At 55.3% G+C, this 24615-nt stretch overlaps 3 protein-coding genes and 1 long non-coding RNA gene across 16 annotated transcripts in view; 2 read left to right on the top strand and 2 right to left on the bottom strand.

Moving 5' to 3' along the window:
- SH2D3C (SH2 domain containing 3C) overlaps nucleotides 1-6130 on the top strand; it is a 30307-nt gene extending 24177 nt beyond the window's left edge. For all 7 annotated transcript variants that reach the window (XM_025922838.2, XM_086684088.1, XM_086684089.1 and 4 more), the window contains 6 exons: nucleotides 938-1473; nucleotides 2399-2514; nucleotides 3069-3240; nucleotides 4031-4142; nucleotides 4513-4719; nucleotides 5528-6130. In XM_025922838.2, coding sequence (XP_025778623.1) covers nucleotides 938-1473; nucleotides 2399-2514; nucleotides 3069-3240; nucleotides 4031-4142; nucleotides 4513-4719; nucleotides 5528-5703 — 1319 coding nt within the window. In that variant the 3' untranslated portion in view covers nucleotides 5704-6130. The remainder of the gene's footprint in view (nucleotides 1-937; nucleotides 1474-2398; nucleotides 2515-3068; nucleotides 3241-4030; nucleotides 4143-4512; nucleotides 4720-5527) is intronic.
- LOC147575072 (uncharacterized) lies at nucleotides 251-5128 on the bottom strand. Its single transcript, XR_015243088.1, has 2 exons — nucleotides 4902-5128; nucleotides 251-3430 (listed from the first exon to the last, which is right to left on the bottom strand). It is a non-coding gene; the product is annotated as an uncharacterized LOC147575072 (long non-coding RNA).
- Nucleotides 6131-7927: 1797 nt separating the features above from the next.
- TOR2A (torsin family 2 member A) lies at nucleotides 7928-11805 on the top strand. Of its 2 annotated transcripts, XM_086684107.1 has the most exons (5): nucleotides 7930-8260; nucleotides 8817-9082; nucleotides 9859-10034; nucleotides 10724-10851; nucleotides 11025-11805. In XM_086684107.1, the coding sequence occupies exons 1-5, from the start codon at nucleotides 8110-8112 to the stop codon at nucleotides 11267-11269; spliced, it is 966 nt and encodes a 321-aa protein (XP_086540233.1). In that variant the 5' UTR covers nucleotides 7930-8109; the 3' UTR covers nucleotides 11270-11805. The 2 variants fall into 2 exon arrangements, with proteins under 2 accessions (XP_086540234.1, XP_086540233.1); XM_086684108.1 differs by lacking the exon at nucleotides 10724-10851 and having other exon boundaries at nucleotides 7928-8260.
- On the bottom strand, nucleotides 11741-24606 carry TTC16 (tetratricopeptide repeat domain 16). Of its 6 annotated transcripts, XM_086684090.1 has the most exons (14): nucleotides 24384-24606; nucleotides 23484-23655; nucleotides 23058-23148; nucleotides 22764-22907; nucleotides 21695-21795; nucleotides 21474-21603; nucleotides 19134-19348; nucleotides 18249-18493; nucleotides 17744-17885; nucleotides 15587-15752; nucleotides 14912-15058; nucleotides 14572-14748; nucleotides 13061-13148; nucleotides 11741-12656 (listed from the first exon to the last, which is right to left on the bottom strand). In XM_086684090.1, the coding sequence occupies exons 2-14, from the start codon at nucleotides 23606-23608 to the stop codon at nucleotides 12019-12021; spliced, it is 2409 nt and encodes an 802-aa protein (XP_086540216.1). In that variant the 5' UTR covers nucleotides 23609-23655; nucleotides 24384-24606; the 3' UTR covers nucleotides 11741-12018. The 6 variants fall into 6 exon arrangements, with proteins under 6 accessions (XP_086540216.1, XP_086540217.1, XP_025768809.1 ...); XM_086684091.1 differs by lacking the exon at nucleotides 22764-22907; XM_025913024.2 differs by lacking the exon at nucleotides 24384-24606 and having other exon boundaries at nucleotides 22764-22903; nucleotides 23058-23620.
- Between the last annotated feature and the right edge of the window lie 9 nt (nucleotides 24607-24615).

Here is a 24615-nt window from a genome sequence, read left to right as displayed (position 1 = left end):
TTGCAGACACATGCCACTACTTCGTTTCTGAAGGTAAAAAACGAGTGTTTTCCACGGGCCATAGTGCATATTGTCCACGTGGCAGGCAAAGTGTGCAGGGAGGTGGGCGTTCTGGAAGGAACCTTTGCCTGCAGGGGCTCTGGTGCAGTGTGGTCTACACAGGGTGTCACAAATCCCTCCCTAAGCACAGGCCCGCGGACTCGTCATCACTACAAACTTCCCTGCAAAACAACTCCCCTGAGGGCAAAAGTTAAAATTCCTTGCCACAGATTATTTATTGGGCATTTTCTAAGCAACATGGCAGTGTAAAGCATCCAGGGTTGAGGACTTAAACCCCAGCCGTATCCCTTGCTGGGTAGGAGAGCTCAGGCAGATCAGTTCACCTCCCTGAGCCTCAGTGTTTTCATGGTAGAATGAGGATCATGAAAATACTTGCTTCCCAGGATGTTAGGGTTAAGTGGACTGATGTGCAAAGAAGGATCTTGCAGGGAGTAAGAGCTCAATATACATCACCTCTAATTTTGGACGGTGGTTTTGCTGTGGCTGACCAGGGTATTGCCAGCATGGCACCAGCTCCTGGCACATGTGTCCTCAATGAATCATTAGTGCTAATTCCCTGAGAAACAATTCCACACAGTGAACTCCCAGCAAGGGCTTATTAGCATCCCTGAGTCATGGAAATGTCCAAGTAGTTCAGTGGTTCCCCAAGGCTGCAGCAGCCTTAGGGCAGGAGCGTGTGAATTCCTGGGGTCCAGACGACTTAAGAGCGTCACAGAGGCCCGGTCAGTTTGCCGGAGCCTGTTGGGCCCGGCCTGGGTGCAGGGAGGTGGGGGCATCACCCCTGTAGGGTGGATGGAGCCTGTCCTTTGGGAAGAGGGTAGAACCTCACTGGATGGGGAGCCCTGGTAACTAGTTCTCTCCCTTTATCTCCCCGCAGTGACCCGTGTCCACGCCGCCCCTGCAGCTCCCTCTGCCACAGCGCTGCCTGCCTCCCCTGTCACCCGCCGCTCCAGTGAACCCCAGCTGTGTCCTGGAAGTGCCCCAAAGCCCCCTGGGGAATCGGACAAGGGCCCTTATGCCAGTCCCTCCCACACGCTCTGCAAGGCCTCCCCATCACCGTCGCTTAGCAGCTACAGTGACCCGGACTCTGGCCATTACTGCCAGCTCCAGCCTCCTGTCCGTGGCAGCCGAGAGTGGGCAGCGGCTGAGGCCTCCAGCCGGCAGGCCAGGAGCTACGGGGAGAGGCTAAAGGAACTGTCAGAAAATGGGGCCCCCGAGGGGGACTGGGGCAGGGCCTTCACGGTCCCCATTGTGGAAGCCACCTCTTCCTTCAACCCAGCCACCTTCCAGTCCCTACTGATCCCCAAGGATAACCGGCCACTGGAGGTGGGCCTCCTGCGCAAGGTCAAGGAGCTGCTAGCAGAGGTGGATGCCCGGACGCTGGCCCGGCACGTCACCAAAGTTGACTGCCTGGTAGGTGCTGGGTGAGCACCAGGGCAGAGAGAACACCTCTGTCCTCTGGCTTTGGGACAGAGGTCGGGGTGGTGAGGAGCTAGCCCCCAAATTCCCCAAGTATAGCTAGTGGGCCTGGATTCTGGCTTCACAGCTGTCCTTTACTTGCTGGGTGACTCTGGGCTGATCACTTTACCTCTCTGTGCCTTCATTTTCTCCTTTTAAACAAAAAACAAGATAGTCTTGCTTCTTCCAGTTTGGCACTAGAACTGGGCAGTGGGGAAAGTTCGAGGTGTATGGCTCCCTGGGGCACTTTTTCAGCTTGCTAAGAGTCAGCCTGGCTGTTCCCGGGAATGTAAAATGTAGAAGCCAAGACTACCAGCCCCCATGCCACCTAGTGGACAAAATAAGCAAAACTCATAACCTAGACTCCTAAATTGTCAATGCCTGGGCCTTTGCTTGAATGAATCTTGACCATCTAAGGACCCAGACTCTCTCTGCACCTCAGGTTCTCCCTCTGAAGTTTTGGGGGGGGCACTGATTACTTCATTTGGAGGCCACATTGGTCTCTGAGCTCAGGAAGCAAGAAAAGGGGGGTAGAGATATTGCCCTGTGGAGAGGGCTAGGCGTGAAGGGAGCATCTCTGGGTTCTCGGCCCAGTGTGTGACCTTGGACAAGCCCTTTCCCTCCCTGGGTCTGAGATTTGCCTTCTGGAATAAGAGTATCCTGGTCACCTCTAGCACAGATCAAACACCTCTGGGCATTTTCCCGTTTGTCCCTCATTTCCGTGAAAATGAAGTTCATTTGCTCCGTGGCAGAGGGTTAGAGCTGGAATTCAAACCCGGCCTCCCAGCCACGCTGCCCTCCTAGATAAAGCTCTCTGACTCCCAGATGGCCTGGGCCAGCCGCGACAGGAAATTAATCAGCCCTCTGGGCGTCCTTGCAGGTTGCTAGGATACTGGGCGTTACCAAGGAGATGCAGACCCTAATGGGAGTCCGCTGGGGCATGGAGCTGCTCACCCTCCCCCATGGCCGGCAGCTACGACTAGACCTGCTGGAAAGGTAAGGCAAGCACCGGCGCTCGAGGACTCGAGGAGGGTGGGGGGAACCCCGGGCTACCTCGCGGCCCTTTTGCTTGGCTGGTTAGCCAATCAGAGTCTCTCAGCCCTGCTCCCATGGATTCTGGCTACGCCCTCTATCCATCGACGAATCGCTACTTCTCGGGGTCCAGCTCCAAGCAATTCTGGTTTCCCAAAAGACGGAGTCCTCTTATCTCCGGCTTCATCTTTTGCGCCCTCTTGACCAATCACACTCCACGAGCCTTGGCCCCGCCCATCAGCTCCAGCTACTCTTCTTCCCTAAATCTGTTCAGCCGGGTGAATTCCGCTGATCGATCACAAGCCCCTCAGCCTGGCGCTCAAAAGCCTCTGGCCCCACCCCCGACTTATACTGACCAATCAGAAGCCCTTGGGCTTGCTTTCCCTCGCTCTGGCCACGCCCCCCAATCTCATTGACCCTTTCCAACCTGTCACTTTGGGCTCGGCCCCCTCCGCTCCTCGGCGCCCAACCACAAGCAGTGACAGGACCCCTCCCCTCTGACCTGGCGGCTCTGACAGGTTCCACACCATGTCCATCATGCTGGCCGTGGACATCCTGGGCTGCACGGGCTCCGCCGAGGAGCGGGCAGCGCTTCTGCACAAGACCATCCAGCTGGCGGCGGAACTTCGGGGGACCATGGGCAACATGTTCAGCTTCGCTGCGGTCATGGGCGCCCTGGATATGGCTCAGGTACAGAGGGGTGCATCTCGAGCTGGGCTTCAGGCAGTCGCTGTTTGGAGGAGCCCTGGGATACGATCCTTTGCGATGACTGTACATTGAATCAGGAAGAACTTTGTGACTTTTAGGCAGCATTTGTGCAAAGGTAACTGTGAGAACTGAGTCCGAGTCTTTCCCCTTCTTGGGGCTTCAGTTTACCCACCTGTAAAATGAGTGACAAATATTAAATGAATTTCAAGAATAAATATAAAATGGCTATCATTTAGCAAGCACTTAATATATGCTAGGTGCTACACTGAGTACTTTACAAGCACTGATTCCTCAAAACAATCTTGTGAAGTAAGTGCCTCTATTGTCCCATTTTACTTCTGGAGAAACGGAGGCACAGCAGTACTTGCCTGAGGTCACACAGAGACTGAAAAAGTTGGGATTTGAAGCAGATCTGTTTAATTTCAGAGCCCAAACCTCATCCACACTCTACACTTGCTCTCCTGTGCCGAGTCAGTAGGAACAACAGGGTCCTAGAGGCCGTGGTTCAATTCCCAGCTCTGCCACTTAATTTTGGAATGACCTTGGGCAAGTCATTTCCCTATCTGAGCCTTAGTTCCCTCATCCGTAAAATGAGTTGTTGCAAGGGCTTCAAGAGAGACTGTGAAATGCAGCCAGCACTGTCCCTGATACGTGAATGGTGACCGTGATAATAATAATTATTATCCCATATCTGGGTGTCCACTCAGCAGGGTGGCCTGTGGCCCATGCAGGCCCCTTTCCTGGCTGGTCGCTCACAGTCTGATCTCCCCAGATTGCCCGGCTGGAGCAGACATGGGTGACCCTTCGGCAGCGACACACAGAGGGTGCCATCCTCTACGAGAAGAAGCTCAAGCCATTTCTCAAGAGCCTCAACGAGGGCAAAGGTACTTCCCCCGCCTTGCTGTGTGACCTTGGACAGGCTCTAGCCCTCTCTGGGCCGGCAAAGACCCTCGCAATGTGGATGATGAGAGCTTGACTGAGCTCAGTGTGGGCTCTTCTCCCTGTGCTCACTTTCTGCACCTGGCGACTGTGTGTGCCGCAGCCAGGGCCAGGCTCGGCCCTCCGGGCTGTGCCGAGGCTGCAGTGGGTTCAGCTGGAGGAATCCACAAGGAGGGGCTTGCCTTGGGAGTCGGGAGCCTTGGGGGCTCAGTCAGGGACCCCAGGAAGACCCTTCCCCTGCCACACCTGTTACCTGGGACCAGAGCGGATGGTGGGGCCTCCAAGGTCTCTAAGCACCTGCCTCCCTCCCTGCAGAAGGCCCGCCGCTGAGCAACACCACGTTTCCCCATGTGCTGCCGCTCATCACGCTGCTGGAATGTGACTCAGCCCCTGCTGAGGGCCCTGAGCCCTGGGGCAGCACAGAGCACGGTGTGGAGGTGATCCTGGCCCACCTGGAGGCTGCCCGAACAGTGGCACACCACGGAGGCCTGTATCACACCAACGCTGAGGTCAAGCTGCAAGGTGAGTCACCGATCGAATGGCGGGGGCGGGGGTGGCGAGAAAGTCACTGGTCCTGCCAGCCGGGCCTCCCTCCACCGGACTTGCTCTCCCCTTTTCTCCAAACGTCCACTTGCGTTTCTCCATCCCTCTTGCCTGCTCCAGTCCCTCTTTTTTTTTTTTTTTCTTACCCATTTGTCACTCACTTATCAGTTCAACTGTTAGCAGAAGGCATCCGGTGTGGGTGGAGGGATAGAGATGATTCAAAGAGCACCAAAGCCGTGTATCTTTCTCTGAGCCTCAGTCTTCCCATCTGTGAAGTAGACATCCTAACAGGGCTGCTTTACAAGGTTGTTTGCAAAGCAATCTTTTACTGCCTCAGGCATGATTTAAGTCATGAAACTTCACTGTAGATAAACTGGAAATTACAGCTGAGCAAAAAGGAAATAAAAACAAAAATCACCCACAGTTATCCAGAGGCAAGTGGGGAGAATATTTTGGTGTTTGTTTTTCCTGCCTTTTTCTTTTTCAGAGAGAACAATTTTTTTTTTTTTTACTTAGCAAAAACTTACTCGCAAAATGTATTCGTTTCTTAGAAAGAACTTTGGAGCTTACAGAAAAATACGAAAAGAAAAATGCCCCCAAATTAACATTACTATTTTTATATTCTAGTGATTTAAAAATTATACATGGCACATGTGGTCATGTTCATCAGTGAACGTTGCTCGATTCCTGGTGGAGCTGGGGGAGGTGCCTTAGGAACAAGGCCCTGGAGCCCCAGGCCTTCCCCAGCTGGATGGTAGTCCCCTGACCTCTGTGCCCTGCCTTGCAGGGTTCCAGGCCCGGCCAGAGCTCCTGGAGGTGTTCAGCACTGAGTTCCAGATGCGCCTCCTCTGGGGCAGCCAGGGCGCCAGCAGCAACCAGGCCCGGCGCTATGAGAAGTTCGACAAGGTCCTCACTGCCCTGTCCCACAAACTGGAGCCTGCTGTCCGCTCCAGCGAGCTGTGACCCCCACGGACCCCTCCCCTCTGCAGCTGCGGGCAGCAACAGGGACAGAGGGGGCACAGACCTTTCCCCAGAGCACCCCAGAGACACTGTGATCAGCCCAAGAATGTTCTGGGCCCAAACCAGGATCTCCGTTGCACTTCCAGGGTCCTGCATGGACCCTGGGCTCCGTCCCACCTGCTACATGCCTGCCAAGTCTCCCTTCAGGAAGAACCGGAACCCTCTCCCTCCCTCCAGCTTCTGCTTCTCCCCTTCCTGCTGAGGTGCCCTGTGCTTGAGCCAGGAGAGAGCCTTCGCACCTCCTCACTCTTCTCGGGGCACCTGCCGGACACCAAGGCCTCCACCTGGTTGTAAATATGTCTGTCTGTTCTGTAAATAGATGTACAGAAGCCATGTTCGTTCTTTCATATAATAAACTTTTATGACTCTTTCTTCTGTCTCTCAGGGGGCCCTGGGGTGGAAGGAAGCATCTTTTCTCAGATGAAAAGGGGAAAAAGTGATTCAACGGTAAATACTTAGCCCCTGGGACATTTCAGATTCTACCAGGAGCCAGAGTTACAGCCAATACTAAAATCCAGTCCCAGGGGCGCCTGGGTGGCTCATTCGGTTGAGTGTCAGACTCTTGATTTCACCTCAGGTCATGATCTCGTGGTTCATGGGTTCGAGCCCCAAATATAAATAAAACCCAGTCCCGGTCCTGGAGGAGCTCACAGACTAGTGGTGGAGATACACGGCTAATTCCAACCAGTGGGAGAAATCCTGGGCAGCCCCTACTAAGGGGAAGCCCAGCTAAGTTTCCCACAAAAGCACTACCAAGCATTTCAGATGTTTGGGGTGGAAGGGTGCTTTTTTTTTTCTTTTTTAGAGAGAAAGTGCAAGTGAGCAAGGATCAGAGAGAGAGAATCTCACAACGGACCGAGAGAGAGGGAGAGAGAGACAGAAAGAGAGACAGAGAGAGAGAGAGAGAGAGAGAGGTGGGGCTCACCCGCTCATGCTCACCTGATATGGTACTCGAACTCAGAAACTCTGAGATCATGCCCTTAGCCGGAGCTGAAGTCAGATGCTCAATGACTGAGCCACCTAGGCACCCGGGCTTTTTGAAATTTCGGATTCCAATTCCCTCTGGAAAATTGAGAACTGGAGGTAGAAGGTACTCCCCCTGGGTCACTGCCGCGGAATGAGGAAGGCTGGAACCTGGGTGTCCTGACCTGGACTTCTTTGAAGTGGCCCCAGAAGGCTTTGTGTGTGTGTGTGTGTGTGTGTGTGCCCACGAGTAGGGTAGCTGGGGCAGGGAATCTCTAAGAAGGGCCCTGAAAGCAGTTGTTTTGATTCCATGGATAGGGGAGGTAGGCAATATGGATCAAAACGATTCCTGGCCAGGCTGGACACCTGTGGAGCCTGTTCACCGAATACAAAACTTCTGGGGTCCTTTGCCTTCTAAATCCTTTGACCAAGAGAGGCTGGCTAACATAGTGCATTAGATCTTTGGCAGCAGCTTGACTCGGGTGGCCTTGGACAAGAGGCTTAATCCCTTGGATCCCAATTTCCTCCTCAATGAAATGCAGACAATAACAAGATCAGTTCCTCAGGACTGATGTTCAAGCACTTAGGGCACAGTAGCTGCTAGGTAGGGGACTGCCATGTTTCATACATAATAGATTGTCAATAATCATTTATCGATTACTGAGTCAAAACACTTTGCCTGTATCTCATTGAAATATCACCATCTCTTATTTTAAGTTTATTTATTTTGAGAGAGAAAAAGAGAGAGAGAAATAGAGTGAGAGAGAGAGAGAGAGAGAGAGAGAGAGACAGAGGTGGAGGGACAGAGAGAGGAGAGAGAATCCTAAGTAGGGTCCGCACTGTTAGTGAGATCATGACCTGAGCCAAAATCAAGATTCCAACGCTTAACCCACTAAGCCACCCAGGCGCCCCAAAATATCACTATTTCTCTTCCGGACAGGCACTGTTATGATCTATAAGGCACCTAACACTAATGGCACGTAGTAGGTGCTCACCAAAAGCTATATTACTGAGCGCTCTTTTAACGTGTAAAAGAAAAAAAGAGCACGGAAAGGGCTCTTTGCAAGTTTTAAGGTGCCGCACAAGTTTTTGCTACAATTGTTACGTCACCCTTTGTGGCATAAACCTTTATTATTCTTTCGGCATGATTACGGTCTCCTAGTTACCGTGGCCATGGAAACGTGGCCCGCCGTCCTGGATTGGGCGGTTCGCGGGCTCCCTCTAGAGGCTACCTTGAGGTTCTGCTGCCGGACGGCGGCGCGGGCCTCTCAGAGGGGAGCCGGGAGTTGTAGTCTACGGACAGTGGCTGCCACGGAGTGATGCACGCCGGGAATTGTGGTTCTAGGGAGGGGCGGTTGGCCCAGACCCGGCTCCGGCCTCATCCGTATGGCGGCTGCGACACGCGGCTGCCGGCCCTGGGGCTCGCTCCTCGGGTTGCTGGGGTTGGTCTCGGCCGCGGCCGCCGCCTGGGACCTGACTTCGCTGCATTGCCACTTCGGCGCCTTCTGCGAATGTGACTTCCAGCCTGACTTCCAAGGTGAGGAGCCGCAGGAGCGGGGGGGGCCGGCGGACCGGGGAGCCTTTGCACCCAAGGGTTGCGCCAGGGCCAGACCTGGAGGGTAGAACCGAGGGCCGGGACACTCGGACTTCCGGATGGCTGGGGCCGGAAGTGGGCCCGGCGTTGCGGGACTGAGAGCCTGGAGCTCCGGACTTGGGGCGTAGGTTTGAGGAAGCCTTTTTGGGGTCCAGGGAGAGCCCTGCCAGGATGGAGAGAGGCATTTGACAGCAGGGCCTTGGGGGGAAGATTGGGCTTCCACAGGGGAGAAACCTGCCTCGGGCGTGGTCAGGAGCCTTGGGCCAACCCTGCTGACAGCTCACACCCACTTGGAGCTGAGCTGAGTCAGGTCTCAGGGTGGCTGCTGTAGCCGGAGACCCCAAGGGCCCCACTCCCTTTCTACAGAAGGAGAACGTAAAAATGTCCCGGAACAGAGGGAACCCTCGACCGGGTTTCCAGATAGGACTCCTCCCCACCCCCTTCCGTGACAAGCTTGTGTGTGTCCTCAGCTCTGATTCTGCCCTTCTTGTGGCCCTAGGTCTGGAGTGTGACCTGGCCCAGCACCTTGCCGGCCAGCACTTGGCCAAGGCGCTGGTGGTGAAGGCACTGAAGGCCTTCGTGCAGGACCCAGCCCCCACCAAGCCACTGGTCCTCTCCCTGCATGGCTGGACAGGCACTGGCAAGTCCTATGTCAGCTCCCTGCTGGCGCGCTACCTTTTCCGGGGTGGTCTCCGCAGCCCTCATGTACACCACTTTTCCCCCGTCATCCACTTCCCCCACCCCGGCCACGTGGAGCGCTACAAGGTAGGCTGGTGGCATCCTGGGCCACCATTCACCTGCATGTTGGGGTGCCAGACCCTAGGGAGTGAATGAATCCTCAGTCCAGAGAGGGAGAGTCACTTGCTCCAAGCCACACAGCCAGTTGGAGCCCCAGCCCTCAGGACCCATCATGACCAGAGCTTGAGATGGTGCCATTCTACCTGGCAGGGAGTTCTTGCTTTAAATCCTGGCGGGTGGGGGGGGGGGGTGGGTGGGTAGGGGCAGTAATGGTACTTTCCTGCCAAGGTTGTTGCCAGGGACACGGGATCATATAGTTGCAGGTATTATTTATTGAGCACTTACCTTTGCCAGACAGTCTGCGTTATCTTCTTTCTGCAAAGCATAGTCCCAATTTGAGGCTCAGAGGAAGCATTCAGTAAATAGTCGCTCTTACTACTACTATTGTTGTTGATTGCAAGGTACTTTGCAGGCTGATCTGTTTCAGCTGTCAATATTACTGGGAAGGTTCAGGGGGCATAAAGGAACCTTCCCCTTTTATGGAAAGTAGGAAGGATCGGAGAATGAGTCCTGATCAGGCTGACGTAAGGCCTGGGTTTGAGTCTCTGTGAGCCTGCTGACTTGCTCTGTGAGCTTGAATAAGTCTCTTGCTTCTCAGGGCCACAGTTTTGCCCGCAGCCCCATGAAAGGATTAGTTTTTTCTGGGAGACCGTACCCTCCTGGGAAGGGGATTAGTTTTGGCCTTGGGAAGAAGTCTGGGGTTAGAGAAGCATCTCCCTCAGATTCCTGCCTCTCCCCTGCAGAAGGATCTTAAGAGCTGGGTCCAGGGGAACCTCACTGCCTGCAGCCGCTCCCTCTTCCTCTTTGACGAGATGGACAAGCTGGCCCCAGGCCTGATGGAGGTCCTGCGACCTTTCCTCGGCTCCTCTTGGGTTGTGTTCGGGACCAACTATCGCAAAGCCATCTTCATCTTCATCAGGTGGGTCCAGCTCTGCAGCAGGATGGTACGGGGACACCTGTCCGAGGTCTCAGCTATCCAGTCTGGGCCTGCGGTCCCAGAGCAGAATACCTTTCCTCCCCCCACCCCCAGGCCCAGTTGGGCTTTTCCAAAGCCCCTTACACTCTCACTGTGACACTGTTATTCACATTTTGACATTTTCAAAGCCCATTCCAGGCTCAGTCTTTGGGATCTTCACTGTTTGTTTGTGGAAGCCTGCTAGGTTAAGGGGCTTCCCTCTTTTGTGGCCAGGAGGACACAGACTTGGGAAAAACAGGACTGGAATTCTAGTCCCACCTCTAAGAGTCCTAGCTATGTTTCCTTGGGCAAATCACTTCACCTCTCTGAACTCCCATCTCCTTTTCTGCACAGCAGGGCCAATATCAGTGCCTCACTGTCCTCCTAGAGGCCGGGGGAGGGAAAGTCAGTTAAGGGACCCAAAAGCGTTTTGTAAACTCTAAAGTGCGTGGCACATATAGGTGAATTTCCAGGGGTCATGGTTGTAGACACAGGCGCTGGAGAGGGGAAGTGGTGCCTGTGCTATGTTTTCAGTGCGTTTTTTGGCTCCTGCTGGTACTGAGCTGGGTCCCCAGGCTCAGGTTGTGTTAGGTGGCACGGGGGAAGCAGGGGCCATCCTGCCCCTCCTGAGCCTGCGTCCCCCATGGTTTCAGCAACACTGGTGGTGAGCAGATCAACCAGGTGGCACTGGAGGCGTGGCGCAGCCGCCGGGACCGTGAGGAGATCCGCCTACAGGAACTGGAGCTGGTCATCTCCCAGGCTGTGTTGGACAACCCGCACCGTGAGTTCCGCTCAGGAGGCCCCCCCCGGGGTAACTTCAGCAGGTTGGGGCTTCACCCAGGGCTGGGTCTGATGCTTTGCCCACCGACCTGGTACTTCTCAGCCCACACTTTGGCGCTCCAGGGCTGTCCCTGAGCCCAACATAGACCCTTCCCCCATTGTCCCTTCCTGCAGATGGCTTCTGGCGCTCAGGCATCCTGGAAGAGCATCTCCTAGACGTGCTGGTGCCTTTCCTCCCACTGCAGCGGCACCATGTGCGGCACTGCGTGCTCAACGAGCTGGCCCAGCTGGGCCTGGAGCCAAGGGATGAGGTCGTCCAGGCTGTGCTGGACAGCACCACCTTCTTCCCTGAGGACGAGCAGCTCTTTTCCTCCAATGGCTGCAAAACTGTGGCTTCCAGGATTGCCTTCTTCCTCTGACTCTCTAGATGGCACCCTTGCCCTCCTGGCCAGGCTGTGCAGGAGAGCCCTGGGGCCTCTTCAGTAGGGACTCTTTTCCTGAGCCTCCTGGAGAGTGAGACCCAGAGTCCAAAGTGAAGATGAGGAGGCATGTTGGCCAGGCCATGGGCCAGGGGGCCAGGGCAGGCCCTGGCCTCTTAACTGCTCCCAGGGCATCTTGGCCTTTGCTTCCTTCCTTAGGGAAACCACTGGTGACCCCAGAACTTCAGTGAGCCTTGACCTTGCCCTCCAGCTTGAGCCTTCTTAAAATGTGAATTGTAACTCAGGGACTGTGGCTCATGGCTGCTCCCTCCCTCTTCAGTCTTACTCTTGGCCCCTTGGTCTGGCACCATATTCTCAATCCTCCATTCCATACCCTATGTCCCAGTATCGTAAAGCCAAGCTGAGACTTCTCAGTCTCCGTGAACAGACGGACACAAGCTGCCACTTGGGCCTAGTTTTTAAAGTTTTTAATTTTATAAGAGAACAAATACAATAAACTTAGCCATGGGACCAGAGGAATGTTGGCTGAGGTATCTAATTGCTCTGGAAGGAGGCTAGTTTGCTGAGTGCCAGTGAGCGTGTGTGTATGGGGGGAGGGGGTTAGAATCTCTTCCATACCCAGCAAGAAGTGAGGGGCTGAAGGGTCCCTCCAGAGAACAATGTAACTGCTAGGGCTGGAGTCCTGGCCAGCCTTGATTTTTCTGGCTGGGGTTTTCTGAGACTTAGGCTCAGGCCCTGGTTACTTCAGTCTTGCTGGAACCTGGGCTCGTGCTCTGGCTCAAACTCTGGGCAGCATCAGTCTTGCTGGGCTTCTGGCATTGGCCCTGAGTGGCCTCAGTGCTGCTGGGGCTCCAACTTGGATCATAGAAATCCTTGGTCTTGCTGGGACTTCGGATCAGTCCCCAGCACTGGCCCTGGGTGGCAGCCTTACTGGGTCCCCAGCTATGGCCATGGGCAACCTTGGTCTTTCTGAACCTCTGCCTTGGGCCCCTAGCGGCCTTGGTTTTGTTAGGCTTTTGTCGTGCGCATCGAGTGGCCTCTGTCTTGCTGGAACTACCGCTCTGGCCCTGGGCAGCCTCCGTCTTGCTGGGCCTCTGGCCCTGGCCCTGGGCGGCCTTCATCTCGCTGGGCCTCCGGCTCTGGCCTTGGGAGGCCGCGGTCTGGCTGGGCCTCCGGCTCTGGCCCCGGGCGGCCTCGTTTTCTCTGGGCCTGTGGCTCAATTTTAGGTCTTCCCCGTTCTCCAACAGGTCTGAGGATTGAGTCTTCAGCAGTGAGGAGATTGAGGATGTCACAGCAGTGCCTGAGGTGCTCTTGTATTCCTGGCAGGTAGTGGACATCGCTGTCTCTGAGGTGGACAGGGTCCTGACTGGGAAGGATGTGCCAAGGGTACCTGTCAGGCTGCCCTTTGCAGACAGCTCCAGGAAAAGGAGGTGTCCGTCTCACCCTTGCCTATGCCCCAGAGGCCTTGCGTGGCCAAGGGGAAGGTCTGCCAGACGACACCAGCCCAGCCCTCCTCGGCAACCCAAACCCTGCAGGCGGGCCAGGGCTGTAGGATAAGCGGGAGACGGTGAGGACCCCCCTCATGCAGCCCTCACTGAGGGTTCACCACACCCCTTGCAGAGCGAGGATCCTCACTCCTGCTTTAGAGTCACACAGCTGTAAGAAGCAGAGCCCAGAAGCATCTACGGGCCAGAGAGTCTCTGACCCCTGACCTTGGCCCACTCTGCCGCTTTGGTGTACTCAGGGCCGGCAGGAGCGCTGGGGACTTACAGCCGAAGATGCAGCCTGAAGAGGTCTGGCTGAGGTAGCTGTTGGACAGGGACCTCACCTTGCTGGCTGCGGCCTTCGGCTTCTCCTCCTAGGGCAGAGATAGGCAAGGCAGTCACCGGCTGTGGGAGGCCGTGGGCCAGTGGCACAGCTCTGGAAGGAAGACCAGCAGCTTAGAGTTCCTCAAGGGTCCCCAGTTGGGGCTGGGTGGGACACGGACAGGCTAAGACTGGCCAGGAAGGGGAGTGGGCAGACCAGACTGGCATGGCACTCAGAAAGGGAGTGTTTGGGCAGCTGCTTGGGCCTCAGTTTCAAAAGGCAAATGAGTTCAAGTGTGGGACAGGCTTCTGTAAACGGTAAAGTGCTGTGCCCTGGGGAATAGCTAGTGAAGAATGGAGGAATGTTTTTACACTTTACATGCCTCTCCCATTTCATCCTCCCACATATCTGGGAGGGAACTACCCTCTCATGGTCCAGAAACCCAGGCTACGGGTGCCGCAGCAGCCTGCCCGGGACACGCAGCTAAGAAAGCAGAGAGGCGGGGCTTGAATCCGGGCCTGCAGGACGCCACAGCCAGGCGTGTGGCTGCTGGACCCCTCCGACCCACTCACGCCTGCAGGCTGAGGGGAATGGAAGTGAGGACGGGCAGGCGCTAGCTCTACCTCGCCCCGAGGGAGGGAGCTCACGATGACTTCAGAGGGCACACAAATCAAAGTTCTGCATTTGTGTGTTGCAGCGTGAGCTAAAAAACTAGCGCTGGCTGTTGCCGTTTATGGCAAGGGATGCTCGTGGTCCGTTTACTCATTCGTAACGTTTCCTCTGAACACAAGTGTACTTGCATCAGCAGTGGGGCGGACAAATCGTGGGGCTTCCACAGGATGGAATTCTCTACAGCGATGAGAATGAGCGGTCAGCTTAGATGCATCTCACCAACAAGCTTAGTGAAAGGAGTCAGGCAAGCGGGCACACTGTATCTGTCCACGGGCGTGAACAGACACGTTCATTTGTGATGTCAGCAGTCAGGACAGCCTTGGGGGTGCACTGGGCTAGGGGAGGGACCTGGCAGGGGGCCTGGGAATGTGGTCTTTCAAAAGATAATGGTGTCGTGGGTGTATTCAGTTTGTGAAAATTCATCAGCTCGCCCCTTAGGATTTGTGTACTTTTCTATATTTACATTACATTCAATAAAAAAGTTTTTTGAACTGGATTGCAGAATTAAGAAAATCCTGGCACAGCCAGCACACACAGAAGTTATGAAGGTGAGTGTGGCCAAGTGTGGGAAGGCCTCCTTGTGAGGGGCCCACATCCTCGTGTGCCCTTCCTCAGGGGTGTACCCCTTACTGGTACCATCCCCATCTCAGAGCAGAATGTCCCCAGCCCGAGTCACACAGCTGAGTGGCGGCAGAGCCAGACCCGGATGCCAGCCTCCAGCCAATCTGCATCCCTCAGCCCTGGCTTGGGGTACGCTCCCCCAGACCTCCAGGGCCCTAGGCCCCAGCATGTGGCACACTCACCTGTTTTTCCTCCTTCTTGGGGGCCTCAGCTTCTTCCTCTGGACCTTCTGGCTTTCCCTCCAGGGTCTGGGGGGTGGTGGCCTTGAGCTCTTCAGAGGTCTCGGCCAAAGGCTGTTCCTGCTTCCACCTGAGCTGCAGGGCCCGTGCCTTGTGGCGCTCTCGCTCCCGCTCCCTGAGCTGCCTGCCAAGCCATGGCCCCAGAGCGCTGGGTAAGGCCCCCCGCCAGACTCAGCCCACCAGCCCCGGGGGCTGGAGAATGGCCTGAGGAGGCAGTGGGGTAGGAGGAGTCTTGACCCCCCGCCATTTCCCGCTCCTGGCCCGAGGTCCCCACTTGGGGAACTTGCCCCACGATGCCTTGAGGGATGCCAGCCTGCGGGCTGCTCTCCGACACCCGATCCAGCTGCAACCTGGCCAGGTGGGCTGCCTGGCTGCCGAGCACCTCCTCCACCGACATGCCCGGGAAGAGGTTGGCCATCAGTGGGAGCAGCTGCCAGGAAAGAGCCGGGTGTGGGCCAGGGCAGGGGGCGAAGGGTGTGGCGCTGCCCTGCCCTTGCAGAGCCCTTCTCAGAGCTGACGTGGGAAGCATTTGCAAACTGCGGTTTTTAGAGGGCCAGACCTTCTTGCTCCAGAACTGGGAGGAGCCTGTGAGGAGGCCTACCGGAAGAGAGCACACCGACCCTGACCTGGCCAGCCAACTGCAGGTGCTGGAGCCAGCCTGTGGGGGGTTGGCCTCTAAGTGTGTGCCCTGGGGCAAGGGAACTGACCTCTCTGAACCCTACCCTCTTCACCTGCAAATTGGGGGTGATAATAATGTCACCTGTCTCATGGGGTGCTGAAGAGGGGAAATGGCAATGCAAGTTGAAGTGGCTAGAACAGGACCTGGCACACTGTAAGTGCTTGGCATTGGCCGCTGTTAAATTTTCTAGGAAACCAGACTGCTGGGAACAGGGGGTATCTTTAAGCAACAGTGGGTATTGATTCTGGAGCCCGCCCTCCTGGCCCAGCAGGAACCCACCTTAGGTTGTTTGGGGTTGAGGAGCAGGACGGTGGCAACATCCAGGCGGGCCCCCAGAATGTTCTGCAGGAGCTGCCGGCTCCTGGCACGGTGCAGGTAGTACTGGGCCTTCCGGGGGTTGTGCTGGATGGCCACTGAGAAGTGGCTCTCTGCCTTGTGGAACTGCCTGCAGGACACAGTGGGTCACGGGCTGCTGTGAGCTGGGCCCTCTGGAGGGAAATAGCAATTGCTGGGCCCCATTGGGGAGTCTGGGGAAAATCAGGCTGGTCTCTGCTCCCCCAACTCCACCATGCCCCTCTGCTCTTCTAACAGTAACACTCTTAATGGCCCCAACACTTAAATGCTAGTATAAGACCCCAATATAAGTGAATGTTTTTTTTTTAAATAAAGCTTATTTATTTTGAGAGAGAGGGAGGGGGAGAAAGTGGGGGGAGGGGAGGGGCAGAGAGAGAGAGAATCCCAAGCAGACTCCTTGCTATCAGCCTGTCAGCACAGATCCCAACGTGGGGCTCCATCTCGAGAACCGTAAGATCAAGATCTGAGCCCAGGGGCGCCTGGGTGGCTCAGCTGGTTGGGCATGCGACTTCAGCTCAGGTCATGATCTCGCGGTTCACGAGTTCGAGCCCCACGTTGGGTTCTGTGCTGACAGCTCAGAGCCTGGAGCCTGCTTCAGATTCTGTGTCTCCCTCTCTCTTTGCCCCTCCCCTGCTCATGCTTTGTCTCTGTCTCTGTCTCTCTCTCAGAGATAAATAACATTAACAAAAAAAAAAAAAGACCTGAGCCAAAATCAAATCAGACACTTAACTGACTGAGCCACCCCGGCACCCCTCTAAGTGAATGTTTTTAATATCTACGAGTAAGGAAGACCCTTCTGAGAATGTCACAAACCCAAGAGCTAAAAAGGAGAAAATTAATTTGACTACGATTTAATCCCAAGTTACCGAGTAGCAAAACCACCACAAAGGAAAGCTAATAAATGGGAGAAATATATTTTCCCACAGAGGCAGACGATAATTTTCCCAGCCTACAAAGAACTCTGTAACAACAACAAAAAGTTTTAAAGAGCAATTTATCATTTAAAAAAAAAAAATCTGGTTGGGACCAGCCATAATGATGAACACGCACAAAATGGCAGTGCACTAGCCATTTAAACTTGCAACATAAATGAACTCAAGAGTGTTTCTTTGCCTACTGCATTAGCAGAGTTGAAAATAGTCTTAAAAAAAAGAAAAGAAAAGAAAAGAAAACAGTCTTAACACCTGGCACTAGGGAGATTGGGAAAACGAAGACTCCTTTCCTGGGGGAAGTTTACAGCGGCTTTCTATTTGTGGAGAACAATTGGATATTATGGTTTTCTTTCTTTGTTTTTTTTTAAGTTTATTTCTTTTGAAAGGGAGAGGCAGTGCTAGTGGGGAGGGGCACAGAGAGGGAGAGAGAATCCCAAGTAGCCTCTGCACTATCAGCATGAAGCCAAGGAGGTGGGGCTCAATCTCACAAACCGTTGAGATCAAGACCTGAGCTGAAATCAAGAGTTGGACACTCAACTGACTTGACCCACCCAGGTGTCCCAAGATATCGTTTTAAAATGTTAAATGTTCACACCTTTTAACACAACAATTTGGCTTCCAGCAATCTAACTGTGGCATTCCTAGTATAATGCATGAAAATGTATATCTTGGGTGCTCATTACGTTATGTATAAAACAAACAAACAAACAAACAAACAAAAAAATCCCAGAAAACAGCCCAAATATTCATCAGTAGAAAGTTGTCTAAAGAAATGAATTGTGGTACTTCCATAAAATGGAATACCATGCAAATAATAAAGAAGAATGATATAGTCGCATGTATAATAAGATCTGAAGTCAAAAGACAGTTTAACGTTATTCCATTTTGTAAAATGGTACTAATTAATATATACATAGGAGGGGCGTGATCAGATGGTGATCTCACAGTTCCTGAGTTTAAGCCCCACACGGAACACTGGAGATATTTTATAAAAAGTGCAATTACCACAACAATATTCTGAAAAAAGTGACTAATTTTTCACAAAAACTTGCCTGGGAGAGCAGAGGATCTCGACCCAGGGTCCCAGCAGGCGGCCTCGAGCCATGCCCCGCCCCCCAGCCCCACGGGGTCCCGCCCACAAGTCACGCACCTGCTCCTATGCTCGCAGAAGCCCATCTTCTCCTGCAGCAGGCCCATGCGGATGTTGGCACCCTCGTCCTGTGGGCTCAGTGCCAGCGCCTGCTGGTAGTCCGCCTCCGCAAAGGTCAGGTTGCCCAGCTGAAAGAAACAATCTGGGGCCCAGGGACCCGGGGACAGGGGGCTGAGTGGGTCCTCAAGCCCAGTGCCCAGGAGCCCCAGCCCCACTTCCCCACCCCCAGGGGATCCTGAGACTAGTGGCTACGAACTCCCGTGGGCGGTGGAGGGCACCTGCCGGTGGTGGAGGGTGCCTGCCGAGGTTTGCCTTGCCTTGGGGCACCTTTTACCAGTAGCCTGATTCTCAGCAGTTTGAACAGACTGTAGCCCTTGTCTAAAGCAGCACTTCCCAAAGTGTGTCCCCAGGGCACTGAGGCTCTCTCCCTCCTCCCGTCCTCCCTCCTTCGGGGGCCTCAAGTGCCCAGCCTGGACTTGGAGGGGCAGGGGCAGCCCGCGCTCACCCCCACGGTTGATGTACAGGCCTTTCTCCTGCTGCTCGTCCCTGAGGGCTTTGTTGAGCAGCAGCACCCCCTCCTGGTAGGCACCCTGCATGTAGCAGTGCACCGCGAAGTCGTTGTAGGCCAGCAGCAGCTGCCGCTGCGCCTGCTGCGCGATGTCCTCCTGGCGCTCGCTCATCATGTCCAGCGCCTTCAGGATGTCCTCCACAGCCGCGTCAAATTCCCAGAGGCGGCGGTACATGATGCCCCTGTGGGGGAGGGGCATGAGGGCCAAGGCACCCCCACCAACCGGGGTGGCCAGCCAGACTGTTGGCCACTCTGGACCATCTTGACTGGGGGAGGTGGCGTGAGGGCCCCCCTCCTCGGCCACTAGCTTAGATGTGGGGCGGGCTCTGGGTTACCACTTGGATAACCTGCTGGTCACTGGTAGTTTCGTTTTACTCAAAAATAGCTTCCACCTTTGTTTTTGGGAAGCAGGTGCACGCCAACCTCTATGCAAAAGGCCTTTTTGTACGTGGGGCGGATGTTTTACCCCACGGTTTATATGCACAAACCTAGGTTCAAGGAAGTTAAACGGCCCCAAATAGTGTACTGAGTCCTGGGCGGGGGGAAGATTCAAACCCAAGCCTGTCCACTGAGCTGGGCTGAGCCTGCCAGCATGGATGCTCAGCAGGCCTGGGGGGCCAGAATTCCCAGATTAACTGAGGCGGCTGCCTGCCCCTCCTCTAAGGGCGAGAGCAGCTACAACCTTCTCCCCAGCTTTGACCCTAATGGGTTGTAGGGAAAGATTATTAGAGGCTACACGGGGAAACTGAGGCCTGGGGAGGATCAAGGCCTCTCCTGAGTCCACACAGCACGATCCAAGATGGGCACCTCCCCACACAGTACCGGAAAAGAAAGAGGCCTGGATCCAGAGGGTTGTTCTCGATGGCACAGTTGATGCGCTGCAGAGCGTAATGAAGCTTGCCCTGCACGGCTAGGATCCCGGCATCTTGGCGAGCCTGCTGGGCTTGGTCCACCATCATCTTGAGCAGCACCTTGGCCTGTGGGTGCTTGGGGTCCAACAGCAAGGCTCTGTGCAGGTCTCGATAGCAGAGGCTGGGCTGCAGGGGGCCAAGGATGACATCAGGGCCGCAGGCTCAGCTGAGCTCCGACCTGTCCCGTGGTGAAAGCACACCTCCAGGCCTATAGGGGCCTTTCTCTGGGCAGGCAGGCACCGTGTCCCCCATCCTCAGTGCCCCTGCATTGCTATTCCGCCTTTTGTTTTTTGCCTCATGAAGGAAGCAGGGAGCATTATGGGAAAATCCCATCCCAGGCCCCATCCCTGCTGGTCCCTCTCCAGATGTGACCTCAGGTGAGCCAGGTCAGCCTGAGTGGTTTCTGCCATAGAATGGGGCTGCAGATGCCTCCTCCTTGGAGAACTTCTTCAAAGCTCACTCGAGGTGGGTGGAGGGTGTGTCCTCCTGACCGTGACTGTCATTTCCTCCCTATCCTCCCATGCACATGCCTTCCCCAACTCCCCTGACCTTTAAGCCCAAGACCGCTCTGGCAAGGAACAGATACAGACCTGGGCACAAACAGAAAACATCCCCAGGCAAATACCTTCCACTGGGTAAGCAAATCTGTCAGTGAGTCAACAAACAGTTTTAGCATTATGTGGCCTGTAGGGTAATTGGTTGGAGGGTGAGCACAGCAAACAGTGTGGACACCAGGTGCGAGCGGAAGTCAGGAGGAGGAAGATGGCAGAGGCAAGGGACAGGGCTTTGGAGCAGGTGGGCTTGGGTTCAAAGGCAGCACCAACGAGAGCTGGCTTTGTGACCTTGGACAGGCCCTCTGGACCCAGCTCCTCATCTGTGAAAAGAGGACAGTGGGTTGTATCTAAAGGGGGTTACCTCGAGTCTTAAAGACGAGCATGGGTCAAGTGCTTTGAAGGTGTGTACATATGACAGAGGTGGAGGTGGCAGGAGGGGCTGAACTCCCACAGTCAGCAATTACTGATAATTACAATAATTATGAGTCTCCTGCCTCGGGAGGAGACTCTCTCACTGAGTCACTGTGGGGCCCAGAAGCCCAGACCCCAGCACGGAGAGGCTCAGGTTTCCGGCTACCCCCAGGATGCACCACCTGGTGACTGAGGTGAACCCACCCAGCCCTTCCTTCGTCCCCCCGAGTTCCCCCACTCCCATGCACCAGGCCAAGCAGGAACACCAGGCATTGTTCTGGATCCCTCCCTTTCCCTCAAGCCCTCTCACGTCCGTCTCTGTTCCTGACTTCCAAAGGACTGTGGGACTTGCCCCTTTCCTGCCACCCCCATGGCCACCCTCCCTTCTACCTTCCTCTCCAACTGGACGGCACCCAGGCTCCCGGCCTCCCGACCTGCCCCTCCAGCCCAAACTCCACCTGGGAGCCAAAAGGATCTTTTGAAAGCCCACTGCCCCAGGGAGCTCCCCTCTGAGGCTCTTGCTTCCCCAGGAAGAAGTCAGGGTCCTCTTCAGTTCACAAGACCTTGCCTGATGCCCTCTCATACCTGCAGTCCCCTCCTCTCTTGTGACCCCAAGTCTCCCTTGCCCCCAAGCTGTTCCCTATACTGTCTGGCCCCATGCCCAGTGCAGGGCTCCTAAAATGTTCACTGAGGCAAATAAGGAGAGAAAGGGGGTGCCTGGGTGGCTCAGTCGGTTAAGCATCCGACTCTTGGTTTTAGCTCAGGTCACGATCTCACATTATGTGAGTTCGAGCCCTACGTCAGGCTCTGCACCTAGGCGGAGCCTGCTTGGGATTCTGCCCTTCCCCTGCTCATGCTCTCTCTCCCTCTCAAAATAAATAAATAAATAAATAAGCATTAAAAAAAAAAATAAGGAGACAAAGGAAGGGAGGGGGAAGGGCTGCCTTATCTAATGGAACCTTGGGTGCCCCCACACTCATGAAATCATTCTTTGTGTAATTATCTGCTTAAGGACGTCTCCCCTGGGCTGTGAGTTCCATAAGGGCAGGGATGGCACAGGTTTCTCACCCTGGGGTTTCTGAGGGCCGACACAGGCCTGGCACAGAGCCAGAGCTGAGTGACAACAGGACAACTATGCTGAGTGGTCAGTGACGGCTGGGGACTCTGCCCGGAGAGGACAGTGTCGCCACCACATGGACAGCTTAGCGGCCTCCTGTAATCACAGGGTATGCTGGGGGCACCCAGGCAGGGGGAGGGCCACCCTCGCCCTGCCCTCCCTGCTCTACCTTCTGGAAGAAGTTGTAGAGCCTGGCCCGGAGGACGTAGACGTCGGCATTGGTCGTGCCAAGCTGCACCTCCTTGGTGATGAGCGAGAGGCAGTCCTGGTGCCGTTTGAGGGCCAGGAGACAGGCCATGCTGAGGGTAGGGGGCAGAGGCACTCTGTCCGCCGGGCGAGAGGGGCAGGAAGGGGCTGCCAGGGGAACAAGGACACATGCCGGGCACTCACCATCGGTAACGGAAGCTGGCTTTCTCGGGCTGGAGTGCAGAGGCTTGCGAGAAGATTTTCAGGGCATCCAGGAAGGCACGCTGCTCGAGCAGGCACTGGCCCTGGGGACACAGGGGGGAGTCACTCCTGCTTGAAACCCAGCAGCACCTATCAGTTGCAGGGGGCACCACTGGGGCAGGAGGGAAGAGAAACAAGAGACAGGGACACAGCCCTTCAGATCTAGGAGAAAATTCAGGGGACAGAGACACAGAGATGGAGAGACAGGGACAGAGATGGAAAGAGATACAGGGCTAGGGAGACACAGCAAGAGAATTATACAGTTGACAAAAACACAATACAGGGGCACCTGGGTGGCTCAGCGTCAGTTGGTTAAGGGTCCGACTTTGGCTCTGGTCATGATCTCATGGTTTGTGAGTTCAAGTCCTGCATCAGGCTCTGCCCTGACCATGCAGAGCCTGCTTGGGATTCTCTGTCTCCCCCTCTCTCTGCCCCTTCCTTGTTCATGCTCTCCCTCTCTCTCTCTCAAAAATAAATAAACATTACAAAAGAGAGGGACAGCAATACAGAAACAGGAACAGAGAGAAACAGCAAGTCTTGGACTTTGTTGGTATTTTGTGACTTAATACTTTTGTCTTGAACTGTGAATGGGGAATGCTGTTACCTTCTTAGTGCTTGAGCCTCTCTAGATGCTAGGTTTGTGTGGCCCAGTACAGTAGCCACCAGCTTCGTGTGGCTGTACAGATTTAAATTAATGAATTAAGTAATACCAAAAAATTAGTTCCCCGGTCATACTGTATCTCAAAGGCTCATCAGTCCCAGGTAATCATTGTAATCAGACCACTGTAATCATTGCAGAAAGCTCTCATTGGGCGATGTTGCGAAACACTTTACCCAGCTCTGGAGGTGGGAGAGGCCACGAGAGGGGCAGCAGGTACAGATGGGACAAGACGGTCCCTAGAGAGGCGGAGCTGGTCCCTGGAGCAACGAAAACCCCCACAGCTGAAGGGAGAGCCAACAGGCTTGGGTGTGAGGCGGGCGCCCTGGGTGGGCCTGCGGCAGCCCCAGGCACCTGCAGGTAAAGGACGAAGGTAAGCCGCTCCAGGTATTTGGTGTTCTCCGGCTGGAAGGAGTAGGCCCTTCGCAGGTTCAGGGCGGCCGAGGAGAAGTCACAGAGCTGGATGTAGGCCTCGGCGCGTAAAGCATAGAAGTCTACCTGAGGGAGAGAGGACCCGGGCTGTGTCCCCTCCCCACTGTCCGCTGAGGCCTGATGCTCAGTTACCAGAAGGGACTGAGAGAAGGGGCCTGGCAGGTTCAACGGCGAGGGCAAAGTGTGCGTCAGCAACCGCCCATGCCCACCGCTCACCAGCTGGGAGTTCAGGTGGAGGGCGCGGGAAAAGTACAGCACGGCCATCTCCCAGTCCTCTCTCTCCAAGCACTGCTGGCCTTGGTGATAGCTGTGGGCGGGGGGACGGGGGGGCAGGAAGCAGAGGGGCTGGCCCTGACTTTGGCCAGCCCAGGGCATACAGCTGCAGCTGCAGGTGGGTTGGGAGGAGGGAGGCTTGGGTGGAGAGACAGGGTTGGGCAGGTAGACAGACACCCAGGGAGAGGAGGCTGGCCTTCTTGGAGCTCATCCAGGCCACCATCTTCATCTGCTGATGTGGGAGAGCCCTGTTGTACAGTTGAGTTCACCGAAGCCCAGAGAGGGAGAGTAACCAACCCAAAGCTGTAGGGCATGTCACTGACTGTGAAGAGTAGGAACCTGGGACCCTGGGACAAGGTAGTCACTCACTACTCCCTGACTTTGAGGGGCACTGTTAATCCCGTGGCCTTTGGCTTTACATCATCAATGTTCTGGAACACCTGGCTGGTCCCAAAGATGCGCTGTAGGGTCCCTTTGGGACTGGATTCACCCATGGCTTTGAGACGTGCTGTGAGGGAGCCGGGTCAAGTTCCAGAGCATCCTAGAACCAAGGGACAGCAAGTTGGGGGGAGGCCTCAGAGATGACCTCTGCTCCACTGACACACTCTCCTCAGGTGTTTTACAGGATGGACGAGGGCTGGAAATGAGGCTGGTGGGAGGCCTCCAGAACAATTTGGGTCCTGGTGGCGCTCCTAGCCCCCTTCCCCTTAGGGATGTTCCAATTTCTCTCCAGTCCTGCTTCTCTCCCTCTCCTATGGTCAAAGTCAAGGGCCAGGGTTCTCGTACACACACTGCCCTCTGCTCTCCTCCTGGTTCCCCTCAGTTCCAGATCCATCTCCTGACACCCAACACTCTAATGTGTCCAGCTGAGGCCCCGCCCCAAGCTGCAGGCCCAGGAGGTCCTGCAGCCCCTCTGGTTATCCTGTGGGACTCTCATGCCCAGCAGGCCAAATTGAGCACTTCCTGCCCCAGGCTTTCCCACCTCGGGGAGTCCACCTCCGGTCCTGTCTGCCTCACTTCCTTAAGATCTCTTAGATCCCTTCTCTTCTCTCATCCTCTCGTCTGGGTCGATGCCATCTCTGTCCGGTCACCAGCTCCGACCACCTCTCCGAACTCCCCACCGGACACAGGTCCCAAGCCCTCAGTTCTCTATGCAGCGGCCAGGGACTTTAATGAATTGCACAATTGATCCTGCCTCTCCTCTCCTGTGCTTAAAACCCTTCCTGAGAACTCAGCCTTGGTCTCTTCCCTCCCGACCCTCTCACGCACCTCTCTGGAGTTTGTTTTGAATTCCCTTCCGGGAGGACCTCCCGAGACCCACCCCTGACGTTGCTAGGCACCATCTCCAGGACGCCCACAGGCTCCGCCCCTCTGGCCACGCCTCCGGGGTCCCTGGGTTGTTAGAGCCGGGTAGAGGTTAGCAAACTTATGGGCGGGGGAGGCTGAGGTACGTCAGGGAGAGGACTTGTCAGGTTTCCGCAGCCAGGCAGGGCCACAGCAG

This window comes from Puma concolor, chromosome D4, assembly GCF_028749965.1.
Source record: "Puma concolor isolate L17-30 chromosome D4, mPumCon1.1.hap2, whole genome shotgun sequence".
NCBI classification, from domain to species: domain Eukaryota; kingdom Metazoa; phylum Chordata; class Mammalia; order Carnivora; family Felidae; genus Puma; species Puma concolor.
Note: the sequence above shows the minus strand (reverse complement) of the source record. Positions and strands in the feature narration are given on the sequence as shown.